At 40.3% G+C, this 17,965-nt stretch overlaps 1 protein-coding gene across 1 annotated transcript in view; it reads right to left on the bottom strand.

The window, feature by feature from the left end:
• PPP1R9A (protein phosphatase 1 regulatory subunit 9A) overlaps nt 1-17,471 on the bottom strand; it is a 156,002-nt gene extending 138,531 nt beyond the window's left edge. Inside the window, exon 1 of the mRNA XM_009286340.2 lies at nt 15,801-17,471. Within this exon, the coding sequence (XP_009284615.1) occupies nt 15,801-17,267 (1,467 nt within the window). The 5' untranslated portion in view covers nt 17,268-17,471. The remainder of the gene's footprint in view (nt 1-15,800) is intronic.
• Nucleotides 17,472-17,965: the final 494 nt, after the last annotated feature.

Below are 17,965 nucleotides of genomic sequence, written 5' to 3'. Positions count from 1 at the left end.
TGGATGGCATCCCGTCCCTCTGGTGTGTCAACCACACCACTCAGCTTGGTGTCATCTGCAAACTTGCTGAGGGTGCACTCGATCCCACTGTCTATGTCATTGATGAAGATATTAAACAGTACCGATCCCAATACAGACCCCTGCGGAATGCCACTCGTCACCAGTCTCCATCTGGACATTGAGCCGTTGACCACTACCCTCTGGATGCGACCATCTAACCAATTCCTCACTCACTGGACAGTCCACCCATCAAATCCGTATCTCTCCAATTTAGAAAGAAGGATGTTGTGGGGGACTGTGTCAAAGGCCTTACAGAAGTCCAGATAGGCAACATCCGTAGCTCTTCCCTTGTCCACTGATGTAGTCCCTCCATCATAGAAGGCCACCAGGTTAGTCAGGCCGGTGCCTGAGCATAGCTTCCAGGAGGATCTGAACCATCCAGTTCACGGCTTCATTACAAGATCTACCTGAAGTAGACGTTTTCTGACACAATTCTTGTAACTGGATGAAGGGACCATCCCACCAGTACTTAGTATAATTAAACAGCAGACTACACGTTCAGCACACTGTTTTAGGCTCCTTGCAGAACAGACTGCAATTCCCAGGGCTGGTTGCTTTGGGAAAATAGTCAGAGCAAAGAGTAAAGGCCAGTACTCCCCACAATTCTCAGATTTTGTTTTTTCATCACAGATAGTTTGCTGTAGCTGCCTTTTTTTGGTTCACTCTCTTCTAGTTGATTAGCTGTTGAATCTTTCTCTTACAGCAGACTGTAGACAAAACTATACATTTTTCCTTAACCATGATGTGAAATTAAGAAGTGTCTTTATAGTGTAGATCAGTGCATCAATAAGGTGAGACTGTAAAACAGGTAAAATACTGTTAAGTCACTGAAGTGGTTCTGGAGACATGTCCACATTAAACTTCCACAGTGCTATGAAAACACAAAAAAAGAAACCTGTTGAAAACCCTCTATTCTATGACGTGGATGTTATCATCTTAGCTAAAAAATACCCTACAATCTCATTGCTAGGCTTTTAGCAGAGGTGGCAAGTGCACTGGCAATTCATGCAGCGGTCCCCCCTCAGCTTTTAATGGTCATAATTATCCTTCCATCTTTAAGAAAAACCTCCCCTAAGTCATCTCAATTTGACAAGCTTTTTAATGTTAAGTGCCGCCTTATTTTGCTGTATTACACCACTCTCAAGTTTTGTACATTTCACACTTTCCCATTCACATTTGCTTCTTTTGAGTTTATTTGCTGCCACACACCCATGAGAAAAGGAAGCGCTGCCTGTCAGTTTTGCAGCTCTCCTGATGCCCACTCTCTTTATCACCGCCAAATGTGGCATAAGAGCAGAAAAATTAGTACCTGTGCGCTTCTTCAGGTCATTGCCATCATCATGTCTGCCCAGTTGCCCTGTTATCAGTGCATGCATATACCTTATTTTCTATTCCCTATGTGCTAACCAAATGGTGTAGAAGACGACACGTGACTCAGTGGTGCTGTAATGACCATTTCCAGCACTGTCATCTGCCAATCTTGTACAGTATAGTTTGCATAGTATAGTACAGTATAGTTCGGTTTGATACCCCATTATGTGCCGTCAGGAATTCTTGAATGCAAGCTCAGTGAACTGAATCAGAGCTAGTGGTGTAATTCCTGCTATCAGTACTACTAAGCTAATTTACTAATCAAGTTCATGATGGTAGCATGACAAAGGGCTGCAAAACGTTAGGGAGTCCCAAAAATATCTTATTTCTGATGGTAACACTGATGTCTGCACCAAATACATGGGTATGGATATTAGCAGAAGCAGTTGATTCAAAGTAAGACATTTTAAATGTAATTTATTCTACAATTGTATTTTTTCCACTTTAGGAACTTAATCGAATCTGAGGTCTAAAAGGGAGATGAGGGGTAGTCCTCCCTTTCCTCTGCTGCTGCTGTTTTTTTCAGATAGTGAGACAAAAGACAAAATTTTGACCTTCATTTTCAGAGTAAAGTAATCCAAGCCAGTCATTAAAAGACAACTATTATGCAGCAAGTCACCAAGCGATGTTGTATCTTGGAATTCCAGTGCTAATAAAAGACAATGAATTTGATCTAGTATTTCATGACTATAGTACCACTCTTGTTTAAAGAGAACAAAAAATACCTTATACCAGAGAGAAGTCACACCATGCTTACCCTTAACAGACATTTTTGCTACACCCTCCTGGCATGTTTACCTTGCACTGCAAAAATTCTTGCAGCTAAAGCAAGCCCCACACCCCTGAGCATTGTTTATCAAAGAATAAATTACAGAGTTTTTAAGACAAAAATTTCTCTTTCAAAGCCTTTTGATTAATTACCACTACAACATTTTATTAGTCAAGTATCTGCATACACAAGTAAGTTTGTTCTTTTAATTCTTACTTTTCTAGGCGTACAAGTGTATATTTTAAAAAGGGGTGGCAGCAGATCCACCTATAAGTTGGCCAGGTACTCCACATAACACGGCCCAGAGAAGATGCTTCCTCTCCTCTCAGGTGTCAGCCACAGGTTTGCTGACACTGCAGTGGAACATATGGCACATCTAGATTCTGTTGTCTCACACAATAAAGCTGCAAGCTATTAAAAGCAAAGTGTGAGATCAGATAGAAAGATCTGTGCAGAGAACAAGAACAACCAGAGAATGAGCAGCATTTACAGAGCCTCTATGGATATGAAGCTATACATTTCAAACATCATTTACTTATTACAAATAACAAAATACAATAAGCAAAATAAAACAAACACAGATAATGCTGTAAGAAAATAAACTTGGTTAAAAAAAAAAAAGCACCACTGTAAATTCTTCAGTCTTTTGAGTGTTGAATATGCGCTACATAAAACAATGACAAAAATTCATAAATTGACAATTTAAAAAGAAGCTTCTGTTTGTGGTTTGGGGTTTTTTTTTGCTATTTTATAATGTAATGCAAAATGTCAAGTATGTAGCCCTAGAAAATAAGAAAACTGAGGATAAAAAAGGAAATTATGTCCTAGGCCATCAACAAAACTAACTGCAGCCTGTTAAATGTCCAGAATCAATACAGGGGGGAAAAAAGAAGACAAGACAACCAGAAACTATGTTTTAAAAAAGTCTACGAGGCATACTACAATGCTCAGATAACACCAGGAGGTCAACTGAGGCAAAATGGTGAAGAAAGGGTTCAGTTGCATATTTCAGACACCATACCGTGGGACTACCGATGCAGTGGTAAGCAGTTAGCTCTTAGAAAAAGGCCAAAACCTGCCCTATGGCTTCTTCGAATCCTAAATGCTCGAAGTGCAGCGCTACTGTGTACCAGCTGCATTGGCTTACAAAAGCTGGGGCAGGACCTGGCCAGGGCAGGGTGCTGGCTGCTAACGAGACTCCGGTTCAGCTCCCATCCCGTCGCCCGGCTGGGGAAGGAGACTCCCACCGCTCCGCCACCCCCCCCCCCCCGGCCAAGCTCCCGTGGTTCTTATTGCTGTGCTGCTGAAAGCTAAATCCAGCTTTCTCAAGCTCAGAAATGTGCTGTTCTTAATGGCATGGATTAACTACAGGGGTTCTCCAGGGCTTAGAGACACAAGTGAGCCTCTGGACTAGGAAAATAAAATAAATAAAAGTTATATATGGGCACAGGAGGCCTGTTTTAACAGATCCATTTTCAACCCAAAAGAGTGAAGAAGAATTTACTTTATACTACTCGCTGTCTTTCTGTTTTAATCCATTTATTCAAAGTGCTACTCAAAAAACTTCCCACTAATCTCTCTCATGTTTTATAAATTGCTTTTGGTCACCTTCAGCAACACACATTGGTCTCTCTTCTGGGAGTTCTTGAGCTTTACAAAATCGGCAAAATGCCTCCCCCCATCATTATCGGAAGGATTTCACAGATATTGCCTAGGCAATGTTAGCAGCTCAGTACATTTTACAAAGTGAATAATTTTGACATTGCACTGAAGGTGTACAGCACAGTGTGGAGTTATTTACCAGTCTGACCAGAGCTTTTGAGTACTTGTCTCACGTTCCCGTTCCAACCAGGGCTTACCCAGCTGCAGGACAGCAACAGCAATACAGACTTTGGCTACTGCTGTATGCAAAATAATAGTGGGCTTTGCCTCTGCTGCAAATGAACACTACCCCTCAGCAGTTTTATTTTTGTACAGGCTGCTTTTAATTTCTCCTCTTAATCATAAATATTTCCCCAATATTAAACATTTCCCCAAAATCTTTTGGCATTGCTAAATGCTACTTATAAAGTTAGGTCAATCTGCTCATGCTATAATACAACAAAATATGGACCAAAAAACCCCTTAAAATCCTTTCTTAGATAGTTATTTTGATTGACAGTAGTGGGTCAAGGTTCTCATTAACAGGAAACATTAAAAGGCTACTATCAATCCTTGAACTAAACTATCTGTTAGGGGTAATAGATGTACATACGCACGAGAAAGTCATCCCACTTGTATCACCAACTAAGGTGACACACTGTTCCCTAATAGCAAAGGTACCATCAAGTCAACAGAGCTGCAGTTCTTCCCTATGCTTTTCTTGCAAAGTGCTGCATCTTCTAGATACTTCATAATTGTTTAAAGTCCAGGAAAATTCAGTATCATGACCATGTTCTACAATGAAGCACCATCTGCCTTATTGTACAATATGCAATACTCAGATTTTAATTAACAATTAAACCTAAATTATAGTCATTGAAAAAGAAGGGATAAAGCTTCATGACAACTCATAAACAACCGTTTATGTATTTTAGGGGAAGGAAAACACATAAAAGCACCTCTACATCCCAGAAATCTTTATTTGACCGCACTCCACTGTAATTACAGGTAACAATTCAAGCTGTATTCAATTAGGTCTTGTTAAAATATTCATATATATTTAAACAAAGTTAACTATTACAATCAGGGAAAACCTATTGGAGCTTCTGCATCACCTCTGGATTTGCAAAACCACGCACACTTATAATTTGATAAATGAGAGGTCACTTAGTATATTTTACAAATAATAAAATTAAAAGAATTCATCTTGGATGCAATTTAGCTGCTTCCTTTGCCAAAGTTCACTATCAGGAAAATAATTTTTTTCTGATTTCGATGAAGCCACAGAACCACAGGATGGCTGAGGTTGGAAGGGACCTATGGAGGTCATTTGGTCCAACCCTCCTGCTCAAGCAGAACCACCTAGAACTGGTTGCCCAGGACCATGTCCAGATGGCTTTTGAGTATCTCCAAGGATGGAGTCTCCAAAACCTCTCTGGGCAACCTGTGCCAGTGCTCCATCACCCTCACAGGGAAAAAGTGTTTCCTGATGTTCAGAGGGAACCTCCTGTGTTTCAGTTTGTGCCCATTGCCTCTGGTTCTGTCACTGGAACAGTGACCACTGAAAAGAGCCTGGCTCCGTCTTCTTTGCACCCTCCTTTCAGGTATTTATATGTATTAATAAGATCCCCCCTGAGCCTTCTCTTCTCTAGGCTAAACAGCCCCAGCTCCCTCAGCCTTTCCTCATAGGAGACATGTTCCAGACCCTTCTTGATCTTCATGGGCCCTCACTGGACTCTCTCCAGTCTCTTGTACTGGGGAGCCCAGAGCAGAAACCAGTACGCCAGGTGTGGCCTCACCAGTGCTGAGTAGAGAGGAAGGATCACCTCCCTCGACCTGCCTGGCAACACTCCTCCTAATGCAGTCCAGGATACCATTAGCCATCCGTGCTACAAGGGCACATTGCTGGTTCATGTTTAACTTGGTGTCCACCAGGACCCCAGATCTTCTTCTGCAAAGCTGCTCTCCAGGTGGGTGGCCCCCGCCATATACCGGTGCATGGGGCTTTTCCTCCCCAGGTGCAGGACTTTACACTTCTACCTGCTGAACCTCATGAGGTTTCTGTCTGCCCACTTCTCTGTTCAGCCAGTTTTCAATCCACCTCACTGTCTGCTCATCCAGCCCCTACTTCATCAGCTTCTCTATGAGCATGTCAAAAGTCTTACTGAAGTGAATGTGCCAAGATCCATTGCTCTCCCCTCATCTATCAAGTCAGTCATTTCATTGTAGAAGGTTATGAGGTTGGTCAAGCACAACTTCCCCTTTTTAATGGTCAAGAGTTAGTGGTAATGACTGTGTCATGCACTCGTAGTAAGCCACAGTTAAGTCTTAGCAGTTATTTTGGATCTACAGCTGTTAAGGTTGGAAATTGCTTTACTGGCCATACAGACAGAAGGGGAAAAATAAAATTAAAAAACCCACAACCTCTGCCCTCCCCCCATCTTAAATATCAACATGAAAAAAATGTGCAAAACATCAAGGTGGCAGTTTTTAGTCAACCTACCACATTAATAGAGGGGAGATAAAACTGAGCAACTACTTCAGAGAAAAAGGCTGAGCGAAGAGGAATGACGAGCTACGTGGTCTGGTAGTCTCATGCTCCCAAACACCATACTGAAACATCCTCGCTTGCATTAGTGCACGTTGCCACACTTCTAAATTACCAGCTTTTTCAAGAGTGCTCTAAATCTCCAGATTCATGAGTTCTCTCTGGTTTGCCCTTGTGAAAAAATACAGTATTAAAATATTCTGAGTATTCTGTTTAAGCAGCCCACGCACAATAAAATCTACTGCAAAATCACCCAAGTCAACATTAATGAACAGGTATCTTTGGGCTTCTAAGAAGGCAGAGCTAACAGGTAAATATTTAAATATGTCAGAATCTACATATCTACAGAATCTAAATATGTCAGTATCTAAATATGTCAAAGTCCATCTTAAAGATGACTGCAAGCTTATAAAGATGTAAAGACGATCACAAGCTAGATAAAACCTTGGGATTTTTTTTTTTTATCGTGAAGGCCATGATCTAGATGAATTAGACAGGAGTTTGACAATATGACTTTTAAAAGCCTCTACAGCTTATTGCTTTTCAACAAATAATGTGAATAGTAAATTTGAAATACAGGTATTTTGTCAAATAAAAGGCACCAGGTCTACATGCAGCATAGTCTGAATATTAAAAAATATCCTTTCAATGTGAACCAGCATCTTATGCCCTTGAGATTACGCACTGAATACTGAAGCAGATGGAAACTGCAGAGAGGAACATAGAAAGTTACAGATGTGCATAGACTAAGAAGCGCAGCTGCATGTGTAATAATGCAAGGCAAACGGGTCTCAGAGATAAATTCTGCATTCACACCTTCCGCTGACTTTATCATATGGAAATATCTGAGTGATCTGACAGGTCTCTTGAGTCAACTCTAGTGAGTAAAATTAGCTTCTGCTCTCACTAGAATACTTTCTATATAAAAAGGATACCACAGAATAACAGCTATTGCTTTGTACCATTTAACTACAGGAATGTCAGGGACTTTTTTTAATAGATTATTTGTGGCCTGCAAGTTCAACAGTGCTGAAGGAAATTCCAACCCTTAACAGAATTAATAGACACTGTTAGACAATACAGTAGTCTATTAGGAACATAGGAAAAGAGAAGGAAATTGCCTGTGTCACTGCCTGCTATTACAATTCTTTAATCTTAGTTGGAAAATGCTCAATTCCACCTTAAAAGTGGAACGCTGCCCCTTAGCCTTCAGGTGCTTTTTCTTTATGAATACACCAGAGATGCAATTATGCTCTTTTTCAGGCTTTGTCATCCCTCACTGAGCAAGATAAATTTCTTAAGCCCCCTGTTTTATGATAGAATTAACCAAGAAAAAGACAGATTAAGAGCAGCAAGTTGCTGCAGCTTTTCCTGCAAACTCACTCGCCTTAAGCAGAATCCACCAGACACGTTCCAGATGAAGTCTCCTTAGCGAGTTATAAAATGACACTCACAATTGCCTACCGCTACCAAAATATTTTGCTTCATGTATCTAAAATGCCATTTCCCTTCCTCACAGTTGCATCACACCGCAGGTTACTGCTGTCATTCTGCACAAGCAGTCACAGAGTGGCTTTCTCCTTAGCTGTCATCCCCTACAAATGAGTCACTAGTTTACCGTGAAACTTCTTAGCTCATAAATCCATCCCCACTACTCAAGTCCTCCCAGTCACCTGTATTTTACTGTAATCCTATGCAATGATAAGGCTTCCCCACTTTCCAATTTTTTGCTTGTCAAAAGCAAGCGTCATTAGCGTGCTCCAATGTTCTGAAACAGAACTACAGAAATTTTTAACAAGGTCTTCTATCTTATCAAAGGCACACACTAATTTAGTCTGACATATGCTACCTCTCATAAAGCCATTTACATGTATTCCACTTTTCCATTTGCCTTCCTGCCTTTGATTCTTTCCAAAGTTTTTTTCTATTGCTTTGCTATAGGAAAAAAAAAAAAGAGATTAATAATTTTCAAGGTGCCAGAACCACCTCTTCTCTACTTTCTGAAAAATAGCTACTGCATTTGCTCTTTTGCAGTTAAATACCATCTCTATTCTGATAGTGCTCTGTTTGTTTTGAAATGTTTGCTACAAGACTTTCTAAAATACTTCTCTCACCCAGCCCCCTACAAACCTGAGCACTAGGAACTTCTAGGTTTCATCTTCATTTCACTATCAGAATTTCCACTGTAAGAGTTTCCACCTGTATACATTTATTTCACTCTTAATCCCGATTCCATGTTCAACATGACGAACTGCACCAAAACCGAAGGCAAAATATTAATATAAACTGGGGGTGATAGCTCTAATCATAACCTCATGCTCACTGCATAACACCCAACTTCCTTTCTTGTTTCGTTTTTAATGGATAAATAACTTTTTACTACTTGGATTATTTTCCTTTACAAGGTCAAACTCAGCTTGACTTCTGGCAACATCTTATTTACACTTTAAGACTTCTGAACTCTATGACAGTCTTCACTTTTTGAACAACGACTTCTGCCACTCCTTGCAAGTTCTTGGCTAGCTTCTGATATTCTCTTTGGCTGGCTTTTCTTCTGATTCGGTCTGCAATTATTCTGCTCGTGTATTCTGCTGTTTCTTGGGATGCAAATCCTACGCACTTTTTCTAATTCTGAATCAAAAAGGTTCCAAGAACTGCACCATTAGCTCCCTTAGCTCTCTGGTTCAACTAATTTCAAACCATTTCCCTACAGTTTCTCAGTCTGCATTTTTGAAATTCAAAACCTTTAACTGGAAACCCCTTTCAATCTAAACCGCATAAACCTCTGATGCCAATTATTCAATCCAAACTTGGTTTCTACAAACAGCTCTTCTAGAATGTCCTCAACGCTTATAAAACCCAGTTTAAAGCAACATTATTTCTTTTAGTTCAATAACTGTGTGTGAACATTGCATCCAGGAATAACTGGCCCCTAGAATTAGTGGTGAAATTACGACCTATACAAGAATTAAAGTCTCCACAGCATATTGTGGCAGGCAAATAATGTCATTCCATCTACTGTATTCCAATAATTCCATGTATACTTAATATAAGAAAACTCTTTGGTATCTGAAATTACTGTGTGTGAAAGACTCATCCAGTGAAAACATACAATTCCAACTCAATAATACACTTCACGTACGAGATAACCATGTAGAACAGACTTACCTTTTAATAACCAAAATAGCAACTTGTTCTGGAACGCTTTCTCTCTGCACTGTTGCTCTTTATCTAAGAGCATCCAGTCTTTGAATCCTTAATATTTACTTCTACTTCCTTTCCCTGACAAATTTATATATAAGGTTCTGCCTTTCATAACAAGCTCTTTCATAATAAATGTAACTGAAATAAAAGACCAGGTCCCAGAAATGCTCTATATATCCTACAACCAGCAGAAAGAACCTGGTTTTACATCATTAACTTTTACAAATAATCCAAGTTAGCATCACAATCCTTGCAGTACAACACATTTTACTACTACTTAAGTCTGCAGAATTTCCCATACTTCACAATACCTGAAAAAAGGGTAAGGTCACTTTATGTAGCAGAATACACACGTTTTAAGCTATCCAAGCAATAGCTCGGTATCTCAAACTACGTCACAAGTCCAGATTAATGGAATTAATAACCAGCTTGCTGCCCATTTTACAGAATTCAAATACCAGCATAAAGGTTCAGTGATTTATTCAACATTACAGGAGACAGAGCCTAAGCCTACTTAGTATCTAGTTTCATGCTTTAGCCAAAACTACCATCCACTCCTAATGTTGTAAACAAAGCATAGACACAGCAGCTAGAGTAGGGAACCAAATTTAAGGAAAGGAAAATACTCTTTCAGTGATTTCAGAATGAAGCTACACATCTTGATTTATCTGTAAGGTTTCTTAATTAATCCATTCAAAAGTGGATGAATTTCTCAGATTCTGTAATCATTTTAAATCTAATATACCCTTGGGATCTTTCTGCACATCTGCCTGTCTTCCACATCTGCCTTCAACAAGTGCCCTAACACCCACTGGGACTACTTCATTTATAGAATCGTAGGCTCACTGAGGTTGGAAGGGAGATCTGGAGGTCATCTAAATCCAACTCCATATTCACTTAAGTAAAACACAAATAGAAGCATTCGCAAGTTTGGAGCCAGGGACTGTACAGTGCTTGTGGATGGGTAACCTTCACTTATGACTTCTATGTTCCAAAGGAGTTCAACAATGGGTAAATACCATACCAAACATTGAATCAGGCAAAGAAATACTTATTTTTCAACACTGAAACTTGAAAATGTTTCCAGCATACTTTATTTTGATGCTTACCAGACAAAGAATAATAATATTTTAGAGAGTAAAAATTTCCAAAGCAATTACAGGGTCAGATGGTTTCAGATTCTTTCTTCGCCACTATTTACATTCCCGAATACAATTTAGTGAGAGAAACGAGGAATAACTAAAAGAAAGACTTGCTCCTTGAATTGATTTTTAGTGAGAAAAAGCACCATATAGTTCATAAGAAATTTCAAAACAACTTTTAAATACAAATGTCATTTATATTTTACACTAAACTACAGTCACAGCACTTTTGTAAAACTTCTTCAAAGGCTCACACGGGGTGGGGGGCACAAATTCCAATTCCTGAAGACCATTTGAACAAAACACGATCTGGAAAACTGAAGTGCTGTAGGGTATAAGATTCAGTCATGCTGCATGACAAAAGAGGGGAAGAACATATGAGGCACAGGCACTAGAGGTCATAATCCCTTCGTATGGAATTAGCTGAAGCATTGAAGAGCCATTTGCTATATGCCTTCCATTCTTGTCACCCTCTCTCCCACCTAACCCAAAACTCAGAGAGGTCTGCAGACAGGTCCCTTCACCACCACTGCACCCTAAGGAAGCTTTATGGAACCCTGAAAACTGCAGCAGCAGCTTGGGCTAAAACCCCTCATTGCACCACAAGTTACCTGCTGTCTGCCATACGGTCTGATCACATACTACCCAACCCTCTCCAACCCCTTAGCCAGGTAGGGCCAAGTCAGCAAAGCAGAAAGTTGCAAAAGGAGGCTCAGCAGGAGATACCAATTGCTGCTAACAGCTTTAAATGGTTTAACGTGTACCTGGTGCCAGAAATAAGGCACTAACTGAAGATGCAGCCATCAGCTATCAAGATACCAGACATTCTGGACTTGGAGAGAAGAGGTAAACATTACTCTTCCATCCTAACTCTATCCAGGATGGAGGAAGCATGGCTCAAAAAGGACTATGATTTGGACAATCAATACATTTCCATTTGCTAGAGTGTAGAAAGCCATGAGCTAATGAATTTTGCACTGCTGACAAACCTTGTCCAATTAGCCCGCAATGTTTGGGAAGCAGCATATAACCCAACGCTCAGGAAACCCTGCAAAACTGAACAAAAAGGCCAATAAATCACAGAGTTTCTGCTTTTTTGTGTAGAAAAGTATCCCTGGAAAAACCAAGGTATTTTTTCCCCATCACATTTACTTAACTTTTTCACCTCTTACACTTGCCTTGGAGACTTTCAGTTCTACCCCTGAGCAGAAACACAATACCTCAACACAAGAACGGGCCGGTGCTGATGAAGGCCGCTGTATCGCTATATAAACACTCATATCAACTGCTATATCAACGTGCACATCCCTTGTTTAGCAACACACTCATGCCCACTCCCACTACCAGCACCAACTCTTGGGCTGCTTTAGGCTATTTTTTATTGAACGGCACCAAGCTGACCTAAGGTCCCACAGACCCGCACAACTGCTCACACCAGTGATGCCACACTCCAAATACCTAGAAACTCTCCAAGCCTGCAATGGCCCCTGGGCAGCCACTTACTCCTAAAGGGACTTTCAACAGAGGCGAGATCAACAAACATATCCCATAATCCTAGAGCAGAGTAAATGGCCCATGGAGCGTGGGATCTGTGATAGCGAAATTACAGACTGTAACAGAGCAGAATTTCCTGCATCCGTTGACTTGAATCCTTCTCTTTATAGCGAGTTTCTCAATAACTGGGTTATTTTTCTGCTTGGGAGATGAGCAGAATTCAATCTTTATCAGTTTGATGAGTAAGATTTTATTTATTCATCCTCCTGCCTATACTTCATTACTTCTCATAGTCCACAGCATTTCCCCTAAAGGGATGGAAAGGATTCCCCTTGGTGGTAACTGAAATCTCTTTGCTCTTCAGTCTCAGCACTCTTCTCATTTACTTCTTACACGTCTATCTGAAAAATCCCTTGGAAAAATAGTTCAAAGATGTTTATCTAAACCTGTTGAGACCTTCAACTAACAACTTCATGGCAATAACTACCCACTCGTTTCACAGGTTACACATTCAAATGCCAGTTTTGTTAATTATTTCAGAGCTCACCTGTAGGAGGAGAGTGGAGGTATGATGCTGTGAAATCAGCACTGAACATGTAGAGTTTGGGTTGGACTTTTCACACCACTATCCAGCAGAGTAGTTAAATACAGATTGCTTCATTTTAATAAGACAAATCAGTTTTCAACAGTACAGAAAATACTCCTACATTGCTTTGTATTTTCCTGTCTCTCAGTTACGCTATGCATGAGATGATGTTCAGGAAAGCATTAGTGAAACCAGTTATGCCCACTAAAACACAAAATTGCCTAGAACAGAAAAATTCTTAAATAGTTGCTGTCTACTCAGCTAGCAAGCATCATCCCCACGTAACGGACAGGTGAAGTAAGTAATCGGGTAAATTTGTCCGCTAGCACTGTGTGAGGGGACAGAACACAAGTCCCCCTTGCCCTCTGCACTGCTCATTGGTACCTATCTGCTGGGCAGAAAACACTTGCCAGAGCCAGTTCACGACCTCCTAGCAGCGTGCTGAATTGGCAGTGCTGTCAGAGAGGCAGTGCAGGAGCCCAGAGACCCACGAGCCTCCGAGGACCCATGGCGGGGATTCTCCAGCTGCTCTTCCCAGGTCCCTGCCCACGGTAGCGTGGCCAGACAGTGACCTGATGCTGCTGGCAGCCCACCCGGGCTTACGCTGCTTGACACTGCCGAGAGAATTACAGAGTGCTGCGGAGAAAAGGGAGGAAGGCTCGAGAAGCAGCTTTTAATTTTCCACAACTTTCGCTGCACTTCTTCCTCTTAGCGCAAGCCTTCCACATGGTCTCACTTCTGTTTCCCCACATGACTAACAGATTGGATGCATTGAAGGGACAAAAAGCAATCACACGGGGATCTCCCAAACCGCCCAATCTCCCCTACACTGTTCTTTCTCAATGCAGCTTTTATTCTGTTTTCTTCCTATCTACAATGAAGATGCTGAAATAACTAAAGCAATGATTCTTTTACTTTGGATAAGCTTGTTAAGAGTGCTTTATGCTGAAAACCATGACAAATGTACTCTTTTATTATTTACACAAATGACTTTTAGAGCATTTTCCTGATGGACTGTTATTGTTACTTGATAATAGTAATCTGAAATGAACATAGCATGAAAATCTTGAGAAGAAAAGAAAAATTTTGTAACTAAATAATTGAGAGAATACTCTTATAGCACTTGGCATGACAGCATGATTCAGACAGACGACAGCAATATACTGAAGTAATAATGTCACTGTTAGCTCTTTCAAAACAGAAACAGCAGAAAATCCAACCATCTCAAGAATAAAATCGGTGTAATCACTTTCTGAATACTTATCTGTTGGAACCATAACAAACATGATAAAACAAACCTCTACACATAATTGATAGATCTTTCAGAAGAGAGAACATCATCTTGTCTGTTAGTACAGCCTGAGGGGGAAGGCGGTGGGGGTGTTAGCTCTTTCAAAACAGAAACAGCAGAAAATCCAACCATCTCAAGAATAAAATCGGTGTAATCACTTTCTGAATACTTATCTGTTGGAACCATAACAAACATGATAAAACAAACCTCTACACATAATTGATAGATCTTTCAGAAGAGAGAACATCATCTTGTCTGTTAGTACAGCCTGAGGGGGAAGGCGGTGGGGGGGACAACATTCATCATTCTTTGGAATAAGTGTTTTCTCTACTTCATCTCCAAAAAAATTAAACAAAAGCAGCTAGCTTAATTATGGGAATAATCTAGAGGGAGCACAAACACTGTTAGAATTTTTGGTCCATGACACAAGCCTGAATAAAATACTAACAAAACAAAAAAATCCATTACCTTGGCTCAGAATATTTTGTTTCAGTGTAAAAAACGATCTTTTAGAAGCATGAAGAACACAAAGCCGTTCCCTTCCCTCTACCCCTCAATGAACAGATGTGAAAACCCGGTTGCTTCATTCAGATTAAAATGTCCTAATACAAATATACATCTTATCCTATCCTAAAGCACGGGTGGTGTAAACGCAGATTTTGTAAATCACATTACTTCAAGTTTGATAGTGAAACTTCTGTTTGTTGATTTAATAATTTTTATTAATAAACTCACATAATGAAAATACAGTCAATTACAGATTGTTAATTTAAAAATGTTTAGATTTCAAGTACTCCACCATATATGGCTCTTTCAAGATCCATTTCTGGAAAAAATTACTACGGTTTTGAATTGTCCATTTGAGACCATGTGCATTAAAAGCAACTTGGAAGTAAAATACTTTTATACTTAACTCTGAGACTCAGCAGTGAAAAGCTGGTACAACAAAACATGAGTAGTTATTCCTTCCCCAACTGAAAATACTTGAAACAACATTCTTAGCTGTACTTTCAAGGTACTTAAAAACAAACCAAAAAAAGCTCTGCAAGACACCATTCATTAGGTATTTCAATCAACTGACTTTGGCGTTGCTGTAGCACTGTGATATACTATATATACGTATATTAATGTTTAATAAAGTTTTAAAAAAGTGAAGCTGCTACTGGAAAAGATGATACTAATTCAGACGCAGAATGTTAACAGTCCTCTACTACTGAGGCAGAATCACATTGTATTTCATGACACAGTGCTTAAATACAAGGACTTTAAAGAACATCTGATGAGAGCTGAAGAAAAGCCATCCAATCTAAAGAAGCTGAGATTTCAAATTAAAAATACAAGCAGCACAAAGGCCACCAAACACCCACTTCCACATTTCACCATGTGATTACAGTTCAGTCATGCAAGTCAGAACATGCATGTTAAAATTCTCAAACTTCACAAACCCAGCTGTCATTCCCAATTTCTGCTGGCTTAGTCTGCCATCAAGTAGCCTAGGAAATGACACAAGCTCATCAGAGCTCAGCTTCCTTAATTCATTTAAGATTACGCTTGCTGGCTGACTGCAATAGAAATGTGTATCAAAAGATCCCTGCAGTCTTTCCAGAGCCGATATCAGCTGTCAAAATCTACTTCAAATAAAGTTGCATTTGAAAACGAACCAAACCGCAGCAAAAGAGTGTAGGAAACTTTACCTTAATTGGAGCACGGCTAAACTGTATTTTTCTGTTGGCTGGGATTTCATCTTCATCTGGCAATCCATTAATTTCAGAATATTCCATATCAGGTTCATAACAGTTATTTTCATCACTGTCATCCTGATCATCCTGTTCTGTACCTGTCTCTCCCCAGTCAGAATTATATCTCGATCGTACCCGATACACATTGTAGTCAGAGTGCATGTACACGTGGGAACTCTGAAAATTATTCACATCTTCTTGCACTTCTTTTTCACTTGCTTCATCATAATGGGACTCAGTAGCGTCTGAAACAGCATCTGTGGCAAAATCACCACCTGAAGCTACGTTTCTTGGTACTTCTGCAGCTTCGGGTCTATCAAAGACACCCTCTGCATGCTCTGACCATTCCTTTTGTTGCAACAAAACTTCTGTCTCTGTTTTTGACTTACTCCTACCACAGCTGTCCACAGATCTTTCACTGTCAAGCACGTTGACCAAATCCTGTTGACTCACTGCAGAGCTCTCAACAGAATCAGCACTTGCCTCTGTACTCTTCTTTATTTCTTCAGTTGTTTTTGAACCTGCCAAAGTGCCTGTGGATGTCTTCTGTCTCAGTGCTGAAGGCGTGCTATTCTGCTGAGAGTTCTCGGCAGACATCAAGCCTGTACTCTGTTTGGCTGGCGGAGACCACGTGCTGGTATCTTTCAGAGGACTGAAACCCTCAAGGTTTGCAACTGGGGAGGAGATATTTGCGACAGTAGACGAGAGGTTTAGCGGATAGTGACCAGTTACAGAGTACTCTTCATTGTTCTCTGACTTTTCTACAATGATTACGTTGTGTGAGTCAGTGTTCTCAAAAACTGCGCTGAGCTGACTCACAGTTGGAGAGACGGTCTCTGTCCTTGGGCTAAGACTGTCCAGTGAATCAGTGCTGCCTCTGTGAGACTTAGAGCTGCACCATTCATCCGGAAGCTCATTGGAAACGACTTTCTCTTTCTTTGGGGAATAGCGATTGGAATGTCCTGTTTCATGAGCATTTCGCTCAAACATCTTCCGAGTTTCAGTAAACTTGGAATAGGAAGGACCATCATGGATAGTATCAAATCTACTAATCCTTTCTGAGACGGATGATTCCAATTTTACAATTGAACCATCCGCTTTTTCTACAAATTCTTTGGGCCTAATTCGTCTTTGAGGTGACGGAGGGCCACCCTTCCCCCTGGTTTTAGGGGTAACTCCAGCACTTTCACTGGGCTCCATGCCCATTTGCATAAATAAGTTCTTAATTCTATTGACATTTGAGCCATATTTCCTTCCCCTGCTCTGCGAGGCCTCTCCTTCCTCTTTCGTTTTTTGGTCTCCATCCGATTTCGGTTTGTCAAAGGTGCTTTTCAGCGCCTGAAACTCAGTTCTGTAAGCATTCCTGTGAGGAGAGGCACTTCGGAGGGTTGACCTTTCTCCTGAAGACTCTGTTTTCATCATGTTTACTCCAGGAGGGCAAAACCAGCTTACATAGTTTCTGCGGTACCGCTTTCAGTATTCTGTCACAGCTGAGATTCTGCTTGAGTGTTTTTCTCAGGGGGCACTGCCCTTCAGCAGGGCCATACTCGACAGAAGATCTGGAGGCAAATATCTAAACACATGCGGTCAATTCTGACAAAGCAGCACAACCGAGGACTCTCAAGAACAATGGCTGATTTAACCTGCAATAGAAAGGAGGGTTTTCTGAATCATGTCAGGTACTTGTACTTCTTTAAATCTAAGCCACAATTTCCATTTACCGTTATTTGACGTGTTTACAACAAAATAGTAAAAAAAAAAAACACCTAGCACTGCACAGACACATGAAAACTTGTCATGAGAAACTTTTTCAAATTGATTGTTGCGTAATTTGCAATCTATAGTATCATTCCACAGTGAAAGAACAGATTATTGCATCTTACCATTCACAAAGTATCGTATCATGCCACAAACATGCATGCAAAAGAAAGGCAATGTGACAGGAAAAATAACACTACTTCTGTGTTATGGAACTTTTCTAAAAAAATATAATAAAAAAAATAAATCCCCAAATCAAGCCTCCGAGTTACTTACATCTAACTATAAAGTAATTCATGCAAACATGATGGTTCTGGTTCCCTGAGGCATTGCAAGACAACCCTTGCTCTCTCAGAGAAACA

Source organism: Aptenodytes forsteri, unplaced genomic scaffold (genome assembly GCF_000699145.1).
Source record: "Aptenodytes forsteri isolate BGI_AS27 unplaced genomic scaffold, ASM69914v1 Scaffold55, whole genome shotgun sequence".
Lineage (NCBI taxonomy): Eukaryota > Metazoa > Chordata > Aves > Sphenisciformes > Spheniscidae > Aptenodytes > Aptenodytes forsteri.
This window is presented reverse-complemented; position numbering and strand designations above follow the sequence as displayed.